This window comes from Archocentrus centrarchus, chromosome 3 (genome assembly GCF_007364275.1).
Source record: "Archocentrus centrarchus isolate MPI-CPG fArcCen1 chromosome 3, fArcCen1, whole genome shotgun sequence".
Classification (NCBI taxonomy): Eukaryota; Metazoa; Chordata; class Actinopteri; order Cichliformes; family Cichlidae; genus Archocentrus; species Archocentrus centrarchus.
In genome coordinates, this window is record NC_044348.1 from 32,814,783 (window position 1) to 32,827,161 (window position 12,379).

The 12,379-nt window shown below is 38.4% G+C and overlaps 1 protein-coding gene across 1 annotated transcript; it reads left to right on the forward strand.

The window, feature by feature from the left end:
• The first annotated feature begins 7,397 nt into the window (after window positions 1-7,397).
• LOC115774726 (uncharacterized) lies at window positions 7,398-11,822 on the forward strand. Its single transcript, XM_030722118.1, has 5 exons — window positions 7,398-9,112; window positions 9,205-9,270; window positions 9,359-9,502; window positions 11,390-11,452; window positions 11,565-11,822. Exons 1-5 carry the CDS (start codon window positions 7,402-7,404, stop codon window positions 11,777-11,779), a joined length of 2,199 nt encoding a protein of 732 aa, XP_030577978.1. The 5' UTR covers window positions 7,398-7,401; the 3' UTR covers window positions 11,780-11,822.
• Window positions 11,823-12,379: the final 557 nt, after the last annotated feature.

Below are 12,379 nucleotides of genomic sequence, written 5' to 3' on the forward strand. Positions count from 1 at the left end.
TAGGGTCTAGTATGATAAGCCTCGACCCTCATTAAACCAGGATGATCATTAGTTTATTACAGAATGAATTTAACATTGTATTTGTGTGTTTTGCTGCAGACACCAAGTGTAGAGATCCCGACTCAGCCTTCAGGAGAGCCACAAATGAGCGGGCCATCCACTTCATCCTTTCAACAGGTTGGTACACATTTCTAGTTCCAGTTAAACACAAATAGATGTCTCATTTGGGTCCGGTGCATAAATAAAATACCCTTTAACAATCAGTTTGGGTAGCAGTTTCACAATATCATAATTTCTATGACTTGTTTCAGAATGCTTTGGCAGAAATACTTTGGTTTCATCAACTCTGGGGACCAACGACCCCTTTAATCTTTAAATAAACCTTAAACTATCATTGAATTTAAAATCTTCTGTAGTTTTACACACGTTGTTGTCCATTTGATCTCCTGCTGCAAGGTTTACATGAATTAATTCTTTAGGAAGTTGATCCATTTACATTAGGGTGGGGTTCAGAACTTTCTTTGACAACACGAGAAGACGTTAGAAGAGGGGAAAACAGATTCAACATGTTTTTAGTCGTCATGTCCTCATATAGTCTGAATAAACGGTAGTGTGTGTGAGTCACGATGTCCTCATATTGTCCTAACTTTCAAAGACTTTAGTGTGTTTAATTTGATGCCATCATATAGTCTGAATAAACGGTGGTGTGTATGTGTGTCACAATGTCCTCATATTGTTTAGGGGGAGATATACTACAGTGTTAAGTCTTTCTATAGGGTCTAGTATGATAAGCCTCGACCCTCATTAAGCTAGGATGATCATTAGTTTATTACAGAATGAATTTAACAGTGTATTTGTGTGTTTTGCTGCAGACACCAAGTGTAGAGATCCCGACTCAGCCTTCAGGAGAGCCACAAATGAGCGGGCCATCCACTTCATCCTTTCAACAGGTTGGTACACATTTCTAGTTCCAGTTAAACACAAATAGATGTCTCATTTGGGTCCGGTGCATAAATAAAATACCCTTTAACAATCAGTTTGGGTAGCAGTTTCACAATATCATAATTTCTATGACTTGTTTCAGAATGCTTTGGCAGAAATACTTTGGTTTCATCAACTCTGGGGACCAACGACCCCTTTAATCTTTAAATAAACCTTAAACTATCATTGAATTTAAAATCTTCTGTAGTTTTACACACGTTGTTGTCCATTTGATCTCCTGCTGCAAGGTTTACATGAATTAATTCTTTAGGAAGTTGATCCATTTACATTAGGGTGGGGTTCAGAACTTTCTTTGACAACACGAGAAGACGTTAGAAGAGGGGAAAACAGATTCAACATGTTTTTAGGTGTCATGTCCTCATATAGTCTGAATAAACTGTAGTGTGTGTGAGTCACGATGTCCTCATATTGTCCTAACTTTCAAAGACTTTAGTGTGTTTAATTTGATGCCATCATATAGTCTGAATAAACGGTGGTGTGTATGTGTGTCACAATGTCCTCATATTGTTTAGGGGGAGATATACTACAGTGTTAAGTCTTTCTATAGGGTCTAGTATGATAAGCCTCGACCCTCATTAAACCAGGATGATCATTAGTTTATTACAGAATGAATTTAACATTGTATTTGTGTGTTTTGCTGCAGACACCAAGTGTAGAGATCCCGACTCAGCCTTCAGGAGAGCCACAAATGAGCGGGCCATCCACTTCATCCTTTCAACAGGTTGGTACACATTTCTAGTTCCAGTTAAACACAAATAGATGTCTCATTTGGGTCCGGTGCATAAATAAAATACCCTTTAACAATCAGTTTGGGTAGCAGTTTCACAATATCATAATTTCTATGACTTGTTTCAGAATGCTTTGGCAGAAATACTTTGGTTTCATCAACTCTGGGGACCAACGCCCCCTTTAATCTTTAAATAAACCTTAAACTATCATTGAATTTAAAATCTTCTGTAGTTTTACACACGTTGTTGTCCATTTGATCTCCTGCTGCAAGGTTTACATGAATTAATTCTTTAGGAAGTTGATCCATTTACATTAGGGTGGGGTTCAGAACTTTCTTTGACAACACGAGAAGACGTTAGAAGAGGGGAAAACAGATTCAACATGTTTTTAGTCGTCATGTCCTCATATAGTCTGAATAAACGGTAGTGTGTGTGAGTCACGATGTCCTCATATTGTCCTAACTTTCAAAGACTTTAGTGTGTTTAATTTGATGCCATCATATAGTCTGAATAAACGGTGGTGTGTATGTGTGTCACAATGTCCTCATATTGTTTAGGGGGAGATATACTACAGTGTTAAGTCTTTCTATAGGGTCTAGTATGATAAGCCTCGACCCTCATTAAGCTAGGATGATCATTAGTTTATTACAGAATGAATTTAACAGTGTATTTGTGTGTTTTGCTGCAGACACCAAGTGTAGAGATCCCGACTCAGCCTTCAGGAGAGCCACAAATGAGCGGGCCATCCACTTCATCCTTTCAACAGGTTGGTACACATTTCTAGTTCCAGTTAAACACAAATAGATGTCTCATTTGGGTCCGGTGCATAAATAAAATACCCTTTAACAATCAGTTTGGGTAGCAGTTTCACAATATCATAATTTCTATGACTTGTTTCAGAATGCTTTGGCAGAAATACTTTGGTTTCATGAACTCTGGGGACCAACGACCCCTTTAATCTTTAAATAAACCTTAAACTATCATTGAATTTAAAATCTTCTGTAGTTTTACACACGTTGTTGTCCATTTGATCTCCTGCTGCAAGGTTTACATGAATTAATTCTTTAGGAAGTTGATCCATTTACATTAGGGTGGGGTTCAGAACTTTCTTTGACAACACGAGAAGACGTTAGAAGAGGGGAAAACAGATTCAACATGTTTTTAGTCGTCATGTCCTCATATAGTCTGAATAAACGGTAGTGTGTGTGAGTCACGATGTCCTCATATTGGCCTAACTTTCAAAGACTTTAGTGTGTTTAATTTGATGCCATCATATAGTCTGAATAAACGGTGGTGTGTATGTGTGTCACAATGTCCTCATATTGTTTAGGGGGAGATATACTACAGTGTTAAGTCTTTCTATAGGGTCTAGTATGATAAGCCTCGACCCTCATTAAACCAGGATGATCATTAGTTTATTACAGAATGAATTTAACATTGTATTTGTGTGTTTTGCTGCAGACACCAAGTGTAGAGATCCCGACTCAGCCTTCAGGAGAGCCACAAATGAGCGGGCCATCCACTTCATCCTTTCAACAGGTTGGTACACATTTCTAGTTCCAGTTAAACACAAATAGATGTCTCATTTGGGTCCGGTGCATAAATAAAATACCCTTTAACAATCAGTTTGGGTAGCAGTTTCACAATATCATAATTTCTATGACTTGTTTCAGAATGCTTTGGCAGAAATACTTTGGTTTCATCAACTCTGGGGACCAACGACCCCTTTAATCTTTAAATAAACCTTAAACTATCATTGAATTTAAAATCTTCTGTAGTTTTACACACGTTGTTGTCCATTTGATCTCCTGCTGCAAGGTTTACATGAATTAATTCTTTAGGAAGTTGATCCATTTACATTAGGGTGGGGTTCAGAACTTTCTTTGACAACACGAGAAGACAGTTAGAAGAGGGGAAAACAGATTCAACATGTTTTTAGTCGTCATGTCCTCATATAGTCTGAATAAACGGTAGTGTGTGTGAGTCACGATGTCCTCATATTGTCCTAACTTTCAAAGACTTTAGTGTGTTTAATTTGATGCCATCATATAGTCTGAATAAACGGTGGTGTGTATGTGTGTCACAATGTCCTCATATTGTTTAGGGGGAGATATACTACAGTGTTAAGTCTTTCTATAGGGTCTAGTATGATAAGCCTCGACCCTCATTAAGCTAGGATGATCATTAGTTTATTACAGAATGAATTTAACATTGTATTTGTGTGTTTTGCTGCAGACACCAAGTGTAGAGATCCCGACTCAGCCTTCAGGAGAGCCACAAATGAGCGGGCCATCCACTTCATCCTTTCAACAGGTTGGTACACATTTCTAGTTCCAGTTAAACACAAATAGATGTCTCATTTGGGTCCGGTGCATAAATAAAATACCCTTTAACAATCAGTTTGGGTAGCAGTTTCACAATATCATAATTTCTATGACTTGTTTCAGAATGCTTTGGCAGAAATACTTTGGTTTCATGAACTCTGGGGACTAATGACCCCTTTAATCTTTAAATAAACCTTAAACTATCATTGAATTTAAAATCTTCTGTAGTTTTACACACGTTGTTGTCCATTTGATCTCCTGCTGCAAGGTTTACATGAATTAATTCTTTAGGAAGTTGATCCATTTACATTAGGGTGGGGTTCAGAACTTTCTTTGACAAGAACAGAAGATGTTAGAAGAGGGGAAAACAGATTCAACATGTTTTTAGTCGTCATGTCCTCATATAGTCTGAATAAATGGTAGTGTGTGTGAGTCACGATGTCCTCATATTGTCCTAACTTTCAAAGAGTTTAGTGTGTTTAATTTGATGTCCTCATATAGTCTGAATAAACGGTGGTGTGTATGTGTGTCACAATGTCCTCATATTGTTTAGGGGGAGATATACTACAGTGTTAAGTCTTTCTATAGGGTCTAGTATTATAAGCCTCGACCCTCATTAAACCAGGATGATCATTAGTTTATTACAGAATGAATTTAACATTGTATTTGTGTGTTTTGCTGCAGACACCAAGTGTAGAGATCCCGACTCAGCCTTCAGGAGAGCCACAAATGAGCGGGCCATCCACTTCAGCCTTTCAACAGGTTGTTACACATTTCTAGTTCCAGTTAAACACAAATAGATGTCTCATTTGGGTCCGGTGCATAAATAAAATACCCTTTAACAATCAGTTTGGGTAACATTTTCACAATATCATAATTTCTATGACTTGTTTCAGAATGCTTTGGCAGAAATACTTTGGTTTCATCAACTCTGGGGACCAACGACCCCTTTAATCTTTAAATAAACCTTAAACTATCATTCAATTTAATATCTTCTGTAGTTTTACACACGTTGTTGTCCATTTGGTCTCCTGCTGCAAGGTTTACATGAATTAATTCTTTAGGAGGTTGATACATTTACATTAGGGTGGGGTTCAGAACTTTCTTTGACAACAACAGAAGATGTTAGAAGAGGGGAAAACAGATTCAACATGTTTTTAGTCGTCATGTCCTCATATAGTCTGAATAAACGGTAGTGTGTGTGAGTCACGATGTCCTCATATTGTCCTAACTTTCAAAGAGTTTAGTGTGTTTAATTTGATGTCCTCATATAGTCTGAATAAACGGTGGTGTGTATGTGTGTCACAATGTCCTCATATTGTTTAGGGGGAGATATACTACCGTGTTAAGTCTTTCTATAGGGTCTTGTTATGTGCAACTTCAGCTAATCAGCAGGTGAACCAGAGTACATAAGTGCTGAGAGAACTGCTGAGGGTCTCAGATCTAGCTCAGAGCGAGGTCTGGATTCATGGGTTGATAGAACCTTTTAGGATTTTGATCTGACTAAATACCTCCTGGTCTGGTTACTCCATGCTGGTGGGGGACATTGTTGGTGACCAGGAAGGAGTGTGTGTGTCATGCTTGTTTCTTCCTTTGAGTAGGAAGGTTGTTTCTGGTTACTCTTCTTTAGAGGAGGCTGCCTGTTCTGTTCCTCCTGATTAGATGAGAACTTGCAGGTGATTGCTCATTTCGTTCAGAAGAGACCTCTCTTTGGTTTATTGTTTTAAGTTATGTTCTAGGAATATTTTGGGTACTAATTTTAGTCTAGTTTAAGGAGTAAAGGTGTTAACCTGTTAATTCTTTCAGGAAGCTTGAGCCATATTATTTATTAATAAAATCCTTTATTTTTGCTACATTTTATTGGCCTTTTCATTCACCCTGGAGCATTATTTATTGCTACATTCCCCCATATCCTAGACAACATCTGGGGATGTAACCGGTCTAGTATAAGCCCCGATCCTTGTTCATATTAAGCTTAAGCTATCGTTCAATTTTAGATCTTTTGTAGTTCTATACATTTTTGTTTAGAATTGCCATAACCTGTTTCAGATTATCTTGGCTAAAACTTTCATTAAAATTTCTGTCTTTTTAGGTTGACCAGACCTCTGCTTTTGTGCCTTTTAGTGGGACAGTAACTGGAGAACAGGTGAGACAGCTACATTCTTCTTTTTTTAAAAAAAAATAGTTCATGTTATTTCACTCGGTCATTTACTGAGTGAGAACAGTAATACAGAATATAAGGTGAGCCGTCGTTGTTTACTTTTGATTCTTGATTATTTTTTGTTACAGCTTAGAGCAATACGCTGTCTACAAAATCTAAAACGACATCATGATCAGTGTGAGAAACGTTATGATGACGCTAAGATGAAAATATTAGAGAGAGAAAGGCAGAGAACTTTGACTCTATCCACCAGAATGAATGTGAGTATTTAAATATAAGCCGAAACACAATCTTTTCATTATATGCAATCAATTATGTTCAGGATGTTTATTTTAGAGTTTTAGAATATCCAGAGGCCTACAAAAATAGGTGAATTTCTCTCATTTACTCATTGTTTCTAGTTTATGTACATAATTGAAGGACCGCTGCCACTGATTTTTTTTTTTCTCCTAAAATATTTCATTTTAATTTTATGCAGTAGGTGAGCCATAAGACAAGATGTTATGTTTTGGTCTCCTGTTTAACACAGTCTACAATATCACATCGTACACTGAGAAGTGTTGCACTGTAGAGACTTCTCTCCCACTAGTCATAATAAGTGAAGCAGCTTGTCTTGGTGTTAGGAGTATTATTTCATAATTTAAAACCTAATCTAACTGGGCATGAAACCTCTATTCAATAAATTTTAATAATTAATAATGGTTTTAAAAGGTTGGACATGCTGAAGTTGATGATGGTGAATTTCATGATGGAAACTACTCACGCTTTAATGACCAGGTAATTATGACACAGTTGTTAAATAGAGAAACAAAAAATGCATTAAGGAAATCAAATGTTATTTTTAACTGTGTATTTAAAATTATCACTTTTTCAAAAGTCACTTATGCACATTTTATGGCTCTTTAGGGAAAATGATACTATAGCTCTTTAATGCCGTTTTCTATTTCCTCAGATTTCTGATCCCGAGTTTTCAGATAACACAGATTATGAAGATGTTGACTATGTTCCAGACTCAAGTGACAACTCTTCAGACACAAGTGTTCAAAGTAAGGAACTGAGAGTGACAGACAATTCTCCCAAAAAACTGTCTGACATTTCATTGGGGATGGCTACAGCACACAGTGTGGAAATCACTGGTTCTCATAGTTCTTCAGTGATAAGTTGCAGTGCCGATTTAACAGAGAGCATGTCGCACAATAACAGCTCCGTAAAAGTCACAGCATTGCCAAAAACAGGAAGGAAGAGCAAGTACAACAAGAAGCAATATTGTCTGTATTGTAAAAAACCCATTTCTAAATTGGCAAGACACCTCGAAAGCGCACACGGTAACCAGCCTGATGTAACAATGGCTTTCAGTTTCGCTAAAGGTTCCCACAACAGAAGAGAGCTGTTACGGTGTCTTAAAAAGAGGGGAAACTTTGAACATAATGCTTCTGTGGCAGTCCAAGGTACTGGAGCATTTGTTGCTTGTCGAAGACCCACTATAGAAAAACAATCTGAGGACTACCGTCATTGCAAATTTTGTCAAGGGCTATATGCAAGAGAAAGCCTTTGGAGACATGTGAGAAGGTGCCCCCAGAAGCCTGTTGAAGGAGACTCTCTCACTGGACGAAAGCGGATACATCTTGACTTGCCAAAACCCAATCAAGTTCATGAAGCTGTTTGGAAGATTGCTTGTGAAATGAACCAGGATGGCATTTCCTTGGTTGTAAAAAGTGAAAGAGACATTCTTTCCCTTGGTGAGTCACTGTACAACAGCAGGAAACCGCATGAAAGAAGGAATGATTACATTCGCCAGAAAATGAGAGAGATAGCAAGGCTGTTGATAGAAGCTAGAGCTAAAACACCTCTGAAGAGGACAGAAGACCTTGTTATGCCCAGCAACTTTCCTCACGTGATACAAGCTGTCAGAGCTGTTGCTGGTTATGACTTGAAAAGCAACTCATATAAAGTCCCATCCTTGGCTCTAAAATTGGGGCACAGTTTAGCCAAACTTGCAGGAATTGTACAGTGCAGTGCTATCATTGCACATCGCCATGATGTTGCCAAGTCAGCCGAGCAATTTGCCACTCTGTATCAGAAAAAATGGGCAGAGTCAATTTCAGCTGCTGCATTGGGCACGCTTCAACAAGCCAAATGGAATAAACCCCAGCTTTTGCCATTTACACAGGATGTGTCGCTGCTGCACCAGTTTCTTGCTGCTGAGTGTGCTAAATGCATGAAGGATGTGGAGGAAAAACCTAACAACACAAACTTTGGAAATCTTGCTAAAGTAACTTTGACACAAGTAGTACTATTTAACAGAAAACGGCAGGGGGAAGTTTCAAAAATGGAGGTCCAGGCTTTTACATCCCGGAATTGCACAGAGCTGAACCCCGACATTATGATGTGCCTCAATGAGTTGGAGAGGAAGCTTGCAAAGTACTTTGATAGAGTTGAGATTCGTGGTAAAAGGTCAAGAATGGTGCCTGTGCTTCTCACACCTGACATGATCATAGCAATGAACCTCCTCATGGAAAACAGGAGTAAGTGTCAAGTCCCCACAGAGAATGTATACTTATTTGCACGTCCAGGTGCACTTTCCCATTACAGAGGCTCTGACTGCCTTCGCAAGTATGCAAAGCAATGTGGTGCAAAGAACCCAGAGGCACTCACGTCAACAAGATTGCGGAAGCAAGTTGCCACTTTATCCACAGTACTAAATCTAAAAGAAAATGAAATGGATCAGCTTGCTACCTTTCTTGGACACGATGTCCGGATCCACCGAGAGTTCTACCGGCTTCCAGAGAGTACCATACAGCTGGCAAAAGTCAGTAAACTGTTGATAGCAATGGAAAAAGGGAAACTGTCTGACCTGCAGGGGAAAGGACTGGATGACATTGACATACATCCTGATGGTAATATGAAACATCAGTTACAAAGATTCATATGTAACATGTGTTTGGCCTTTAATTTTAATAATTTGTCCTGACTATTTTTACCCAACCAGATAAGGTTGCCACGACTGACGACGATTCTGATGAAGAAACCATTCCTGACCTGCATCAGCAGAGAGGTGTTGTGGCTTTTTCAGTATGTTTTAATAACAAAGTTCTCAGAGGACATGTTGTATAGATACTTTACTTAATTGTTACGTTTCCAAGGTTCAAGAACTGAGACTTCTGGGGACCCAAAGCACCTACCTGACTCAACCACATTGAGCAACATGGAGGCCACTTCAGATTCAGTCATGTTGGACCACTTGGAAGGCACGTCGACAAAAAGCATCGTCAGCACTGAACCAACAGGTGAAAATATGAAATACACCCAAATATGGTGAATGCAGTGAATAAAATAAGTGAACGTACAGTGGATATAAAAAGTCTACACACCTCTTTTCAAATGCCAGGTTTTCATGATGTAAAAAAAATGACAGCAAGACAAATAATTTCACAACTTTTTCCACCTTTAATGTGACCTATAACCTATACCAGGGGTCTTAAAGTTGCGGCCCGTGGGCCGCATCCGGCCCCGCCCCTTACTTCCGGTCCACGATTTGATGTAAAAAATCAATCAACAATTTGGCCCTTTAAGTTACTTTTTTGACATTTCGCTTTCCTCTCCAATTAAGAGGAGTTAGTGAAATGTCAAAAAAGTAACCCTATACAATGCAATTGAAAAATAAACTGAAGCCCTTAAAGGGGACAAATATAAAATAAAAAACTTTAAATAACCTGGTTGCATAAATATGCACACCCTTAAACTAATACTTTGTTGCAGCACCTTTGGCTTTTATTACAGCAGTCAGTCTTTTTGGGTAGGAGCCTATCAGCGTGCCACATCTTAATGTGGCAATATTTGCCCACTCTTTGCAAAACCACTCCAAATCTGACAGATTGTGAGGGCATTGCCTGTGCACAGCCCTCTTCAGGTCACCCCACAGATGTACGATGGGATTCAGGCCTGGACTCTGGCTGGACCATTCCAAAGCCTCAGTCTTTTTCCGGTGAAGCCATTCTTTTGTTGATTTAAATGTGTTCTTTGGGTCATTGTCGTGCTGAAAGATGAAGTTCCTCTTCAGCTTTCTAACGGAAGGCCGAAGGTTTTGTGCCAATACTGACTGCTATTTGGAACTGTTCATAATTCCCTCCACCCTGACTAAGGCCCCAGTTCCAGCTGAAGTAAAACAGCCCCAAAGCATGATGCTGCTACCACCATGCTTCACTGTAGGTATGGTGTTCTTTTGGTGATGAGCAGTGTTTTTGCGCCAAACATACCTTTTGGAAAAGTTCAACCTTGTTTTCATCTGACCATAACACATTTTCCCACGTGCGTTTAGGAGATTTCAGATGTCTTTTTGCAAAATTAAGCTGGGCTTGGATGTTTTTCTTTGTACCTACCCCATAGCCCAGACATATGAAGAAGATGGGAGAGTGTTGTCACACGTAGTGCACAGCCAGTACTTGTCAGAAATTCCTGCAGCTCCTTCAACGTTGCTGCTGGTGTCTTGGCAGCCTCCCTGACCAGTTTTCTTCTCATCTTATCAACTTTGGACGGACGTCCTGTACTTGGTAATGTCACTGTTGTGCCATATTTTCTCCACTTGATGATGACAGTCCTCACTGTATTCCATGGTATATTTAATTCCTTGGAAATTCTTTTGTAGCTTTCACCTGACTGATATCTTTGAATAATGAGATCCCTCTGATGCTTTGGAAGCTCTCTGCGGACCATGGCTTGCACTGGAAGATGTGGCTACACAAATGTCAGGAAAAGCCTACTAGAACAGCTGAACTTTGTTTTGGGTTGATCAGAGGCATTTTAATTGGTGACAGGTGTGTGCTGACTCCAATTTTAACATGAGTTTGAATGTAAACGGTTAAATCTGAACACAGCCACATCCCCAGTTATAAAAGGGTGAGCACACTTATAAAACCACATTATCTCAGGTGTTTTTAACTTCACCTCCCTGAAAGATTTGTTTTTTCAGTTGCGTTGTACAGGTTATAGGTCACATTACAGGTGGAAAAAGTTGTGAAATTATTTATCTGGATGTGATTTTTTTTTTTAAATACATAATGAAAACCTGGCATTTGAACAGGGGTGTGTAGACTTTTTATATCCCCTGTGTTATGAAAATAGTATTCTTTTTAAAGATGTGTATATTTATTATGATACATATTCCATCTTTTCAGATTCACAGCAGGACACAGCAATTATTGTGGGTACATCTTTGAAATGCTCCAATGAAAAGCAAGGTAAAAAGAGCATTTTATATTCACATTTCTATCTAGATTATCTTATATTAAACATTTTTCATCATCATTATTCTTCAGTAAAGACATTTTATTTTGTTTGCATATATGACAGCTGGGAAGGTGAGAAGCAAGTGGACAGATGATGAAGTGAAGGCTGTCGAACGGCATATGTTACATTTCATAACAAGGTGCAAGGTACCAGGTAAAAGGGACTGTGATGCCTGCCTTCAGGCAGAACCAGTAGCTCTAAAAGACAGAGACTGGGCTGGAATAAAATACTACATACACAACAGAATCGTAGCATTAAAAAGGAGGATGAATAAATAGAACTATAAACTCCTAAACTTGACTCTGGTGCAATTTTATCAGTGGTAGGATATTTTATTTTCATTCTCTGCTTTTGTAAGGTGCTCAGTTTTGTCAGTTCTTTATTTAGTTGTTCATGTAATTTTATTTATCTTTTTTTTAAAATAGCACAATGTTCAAGAAACCTTATTGTTTCAGTTTACTTTTGTTACCAGCAATTAAAAAAAGGAAAAACTCAAGAAAGTCAGTTTTTTTGTTTTTTTTTCCTCCCTTTCCACATGAATGCCATCTACAACATTCATAAATGCCGTACAATAACGATTAAACAATAGACTTACCATATTCTTAGACTATGTCTCTTTTAAGTCCCAGAACAGCTCAGATTTACTATCTTCTAATAACAAATATCTGATTTATTTCAAATGTTACTTGACTGGCGAGTGTGATGAATATACAGCTATGCTTCTTATGCAGATATTTCAAACAGGCCATCTTGCAAATACTGACACTGTAGTTATCTGGTCTCCATAAGTCACGTATACTCGAAAAAATTGTGTGTATCTCTGGGTCTTACAATTCACTTAGACATGAAATAACTGTGTGAGAGGTTATAGTCCTCAT

Excerpts from the sequence above, each read along its gene's own strand:
- LOC115774726 (XM_030722118.1), top strand. The coding sequence starts at position 7,402 with ATGTCGCACAATAACAGCTCCGTAAAAGTCACAGCATTGCCAAAAACA. Across the intron at positions 9,271-9,358 it reads TGACCTGCATCAGCAGAGAG|GTTCAAGAACTGAGACTTCT; the intron begins GTGTTGTGGCTT and ends TACGTTTCCAAG. Across the intron at positions 9,503-11,389 it reads CGTCAGCACTGAACCAACAG|ATTCACAGCAGGACACAGCA; the intron begins GTGAAAATATGA and ends CCATCTTTTCAG.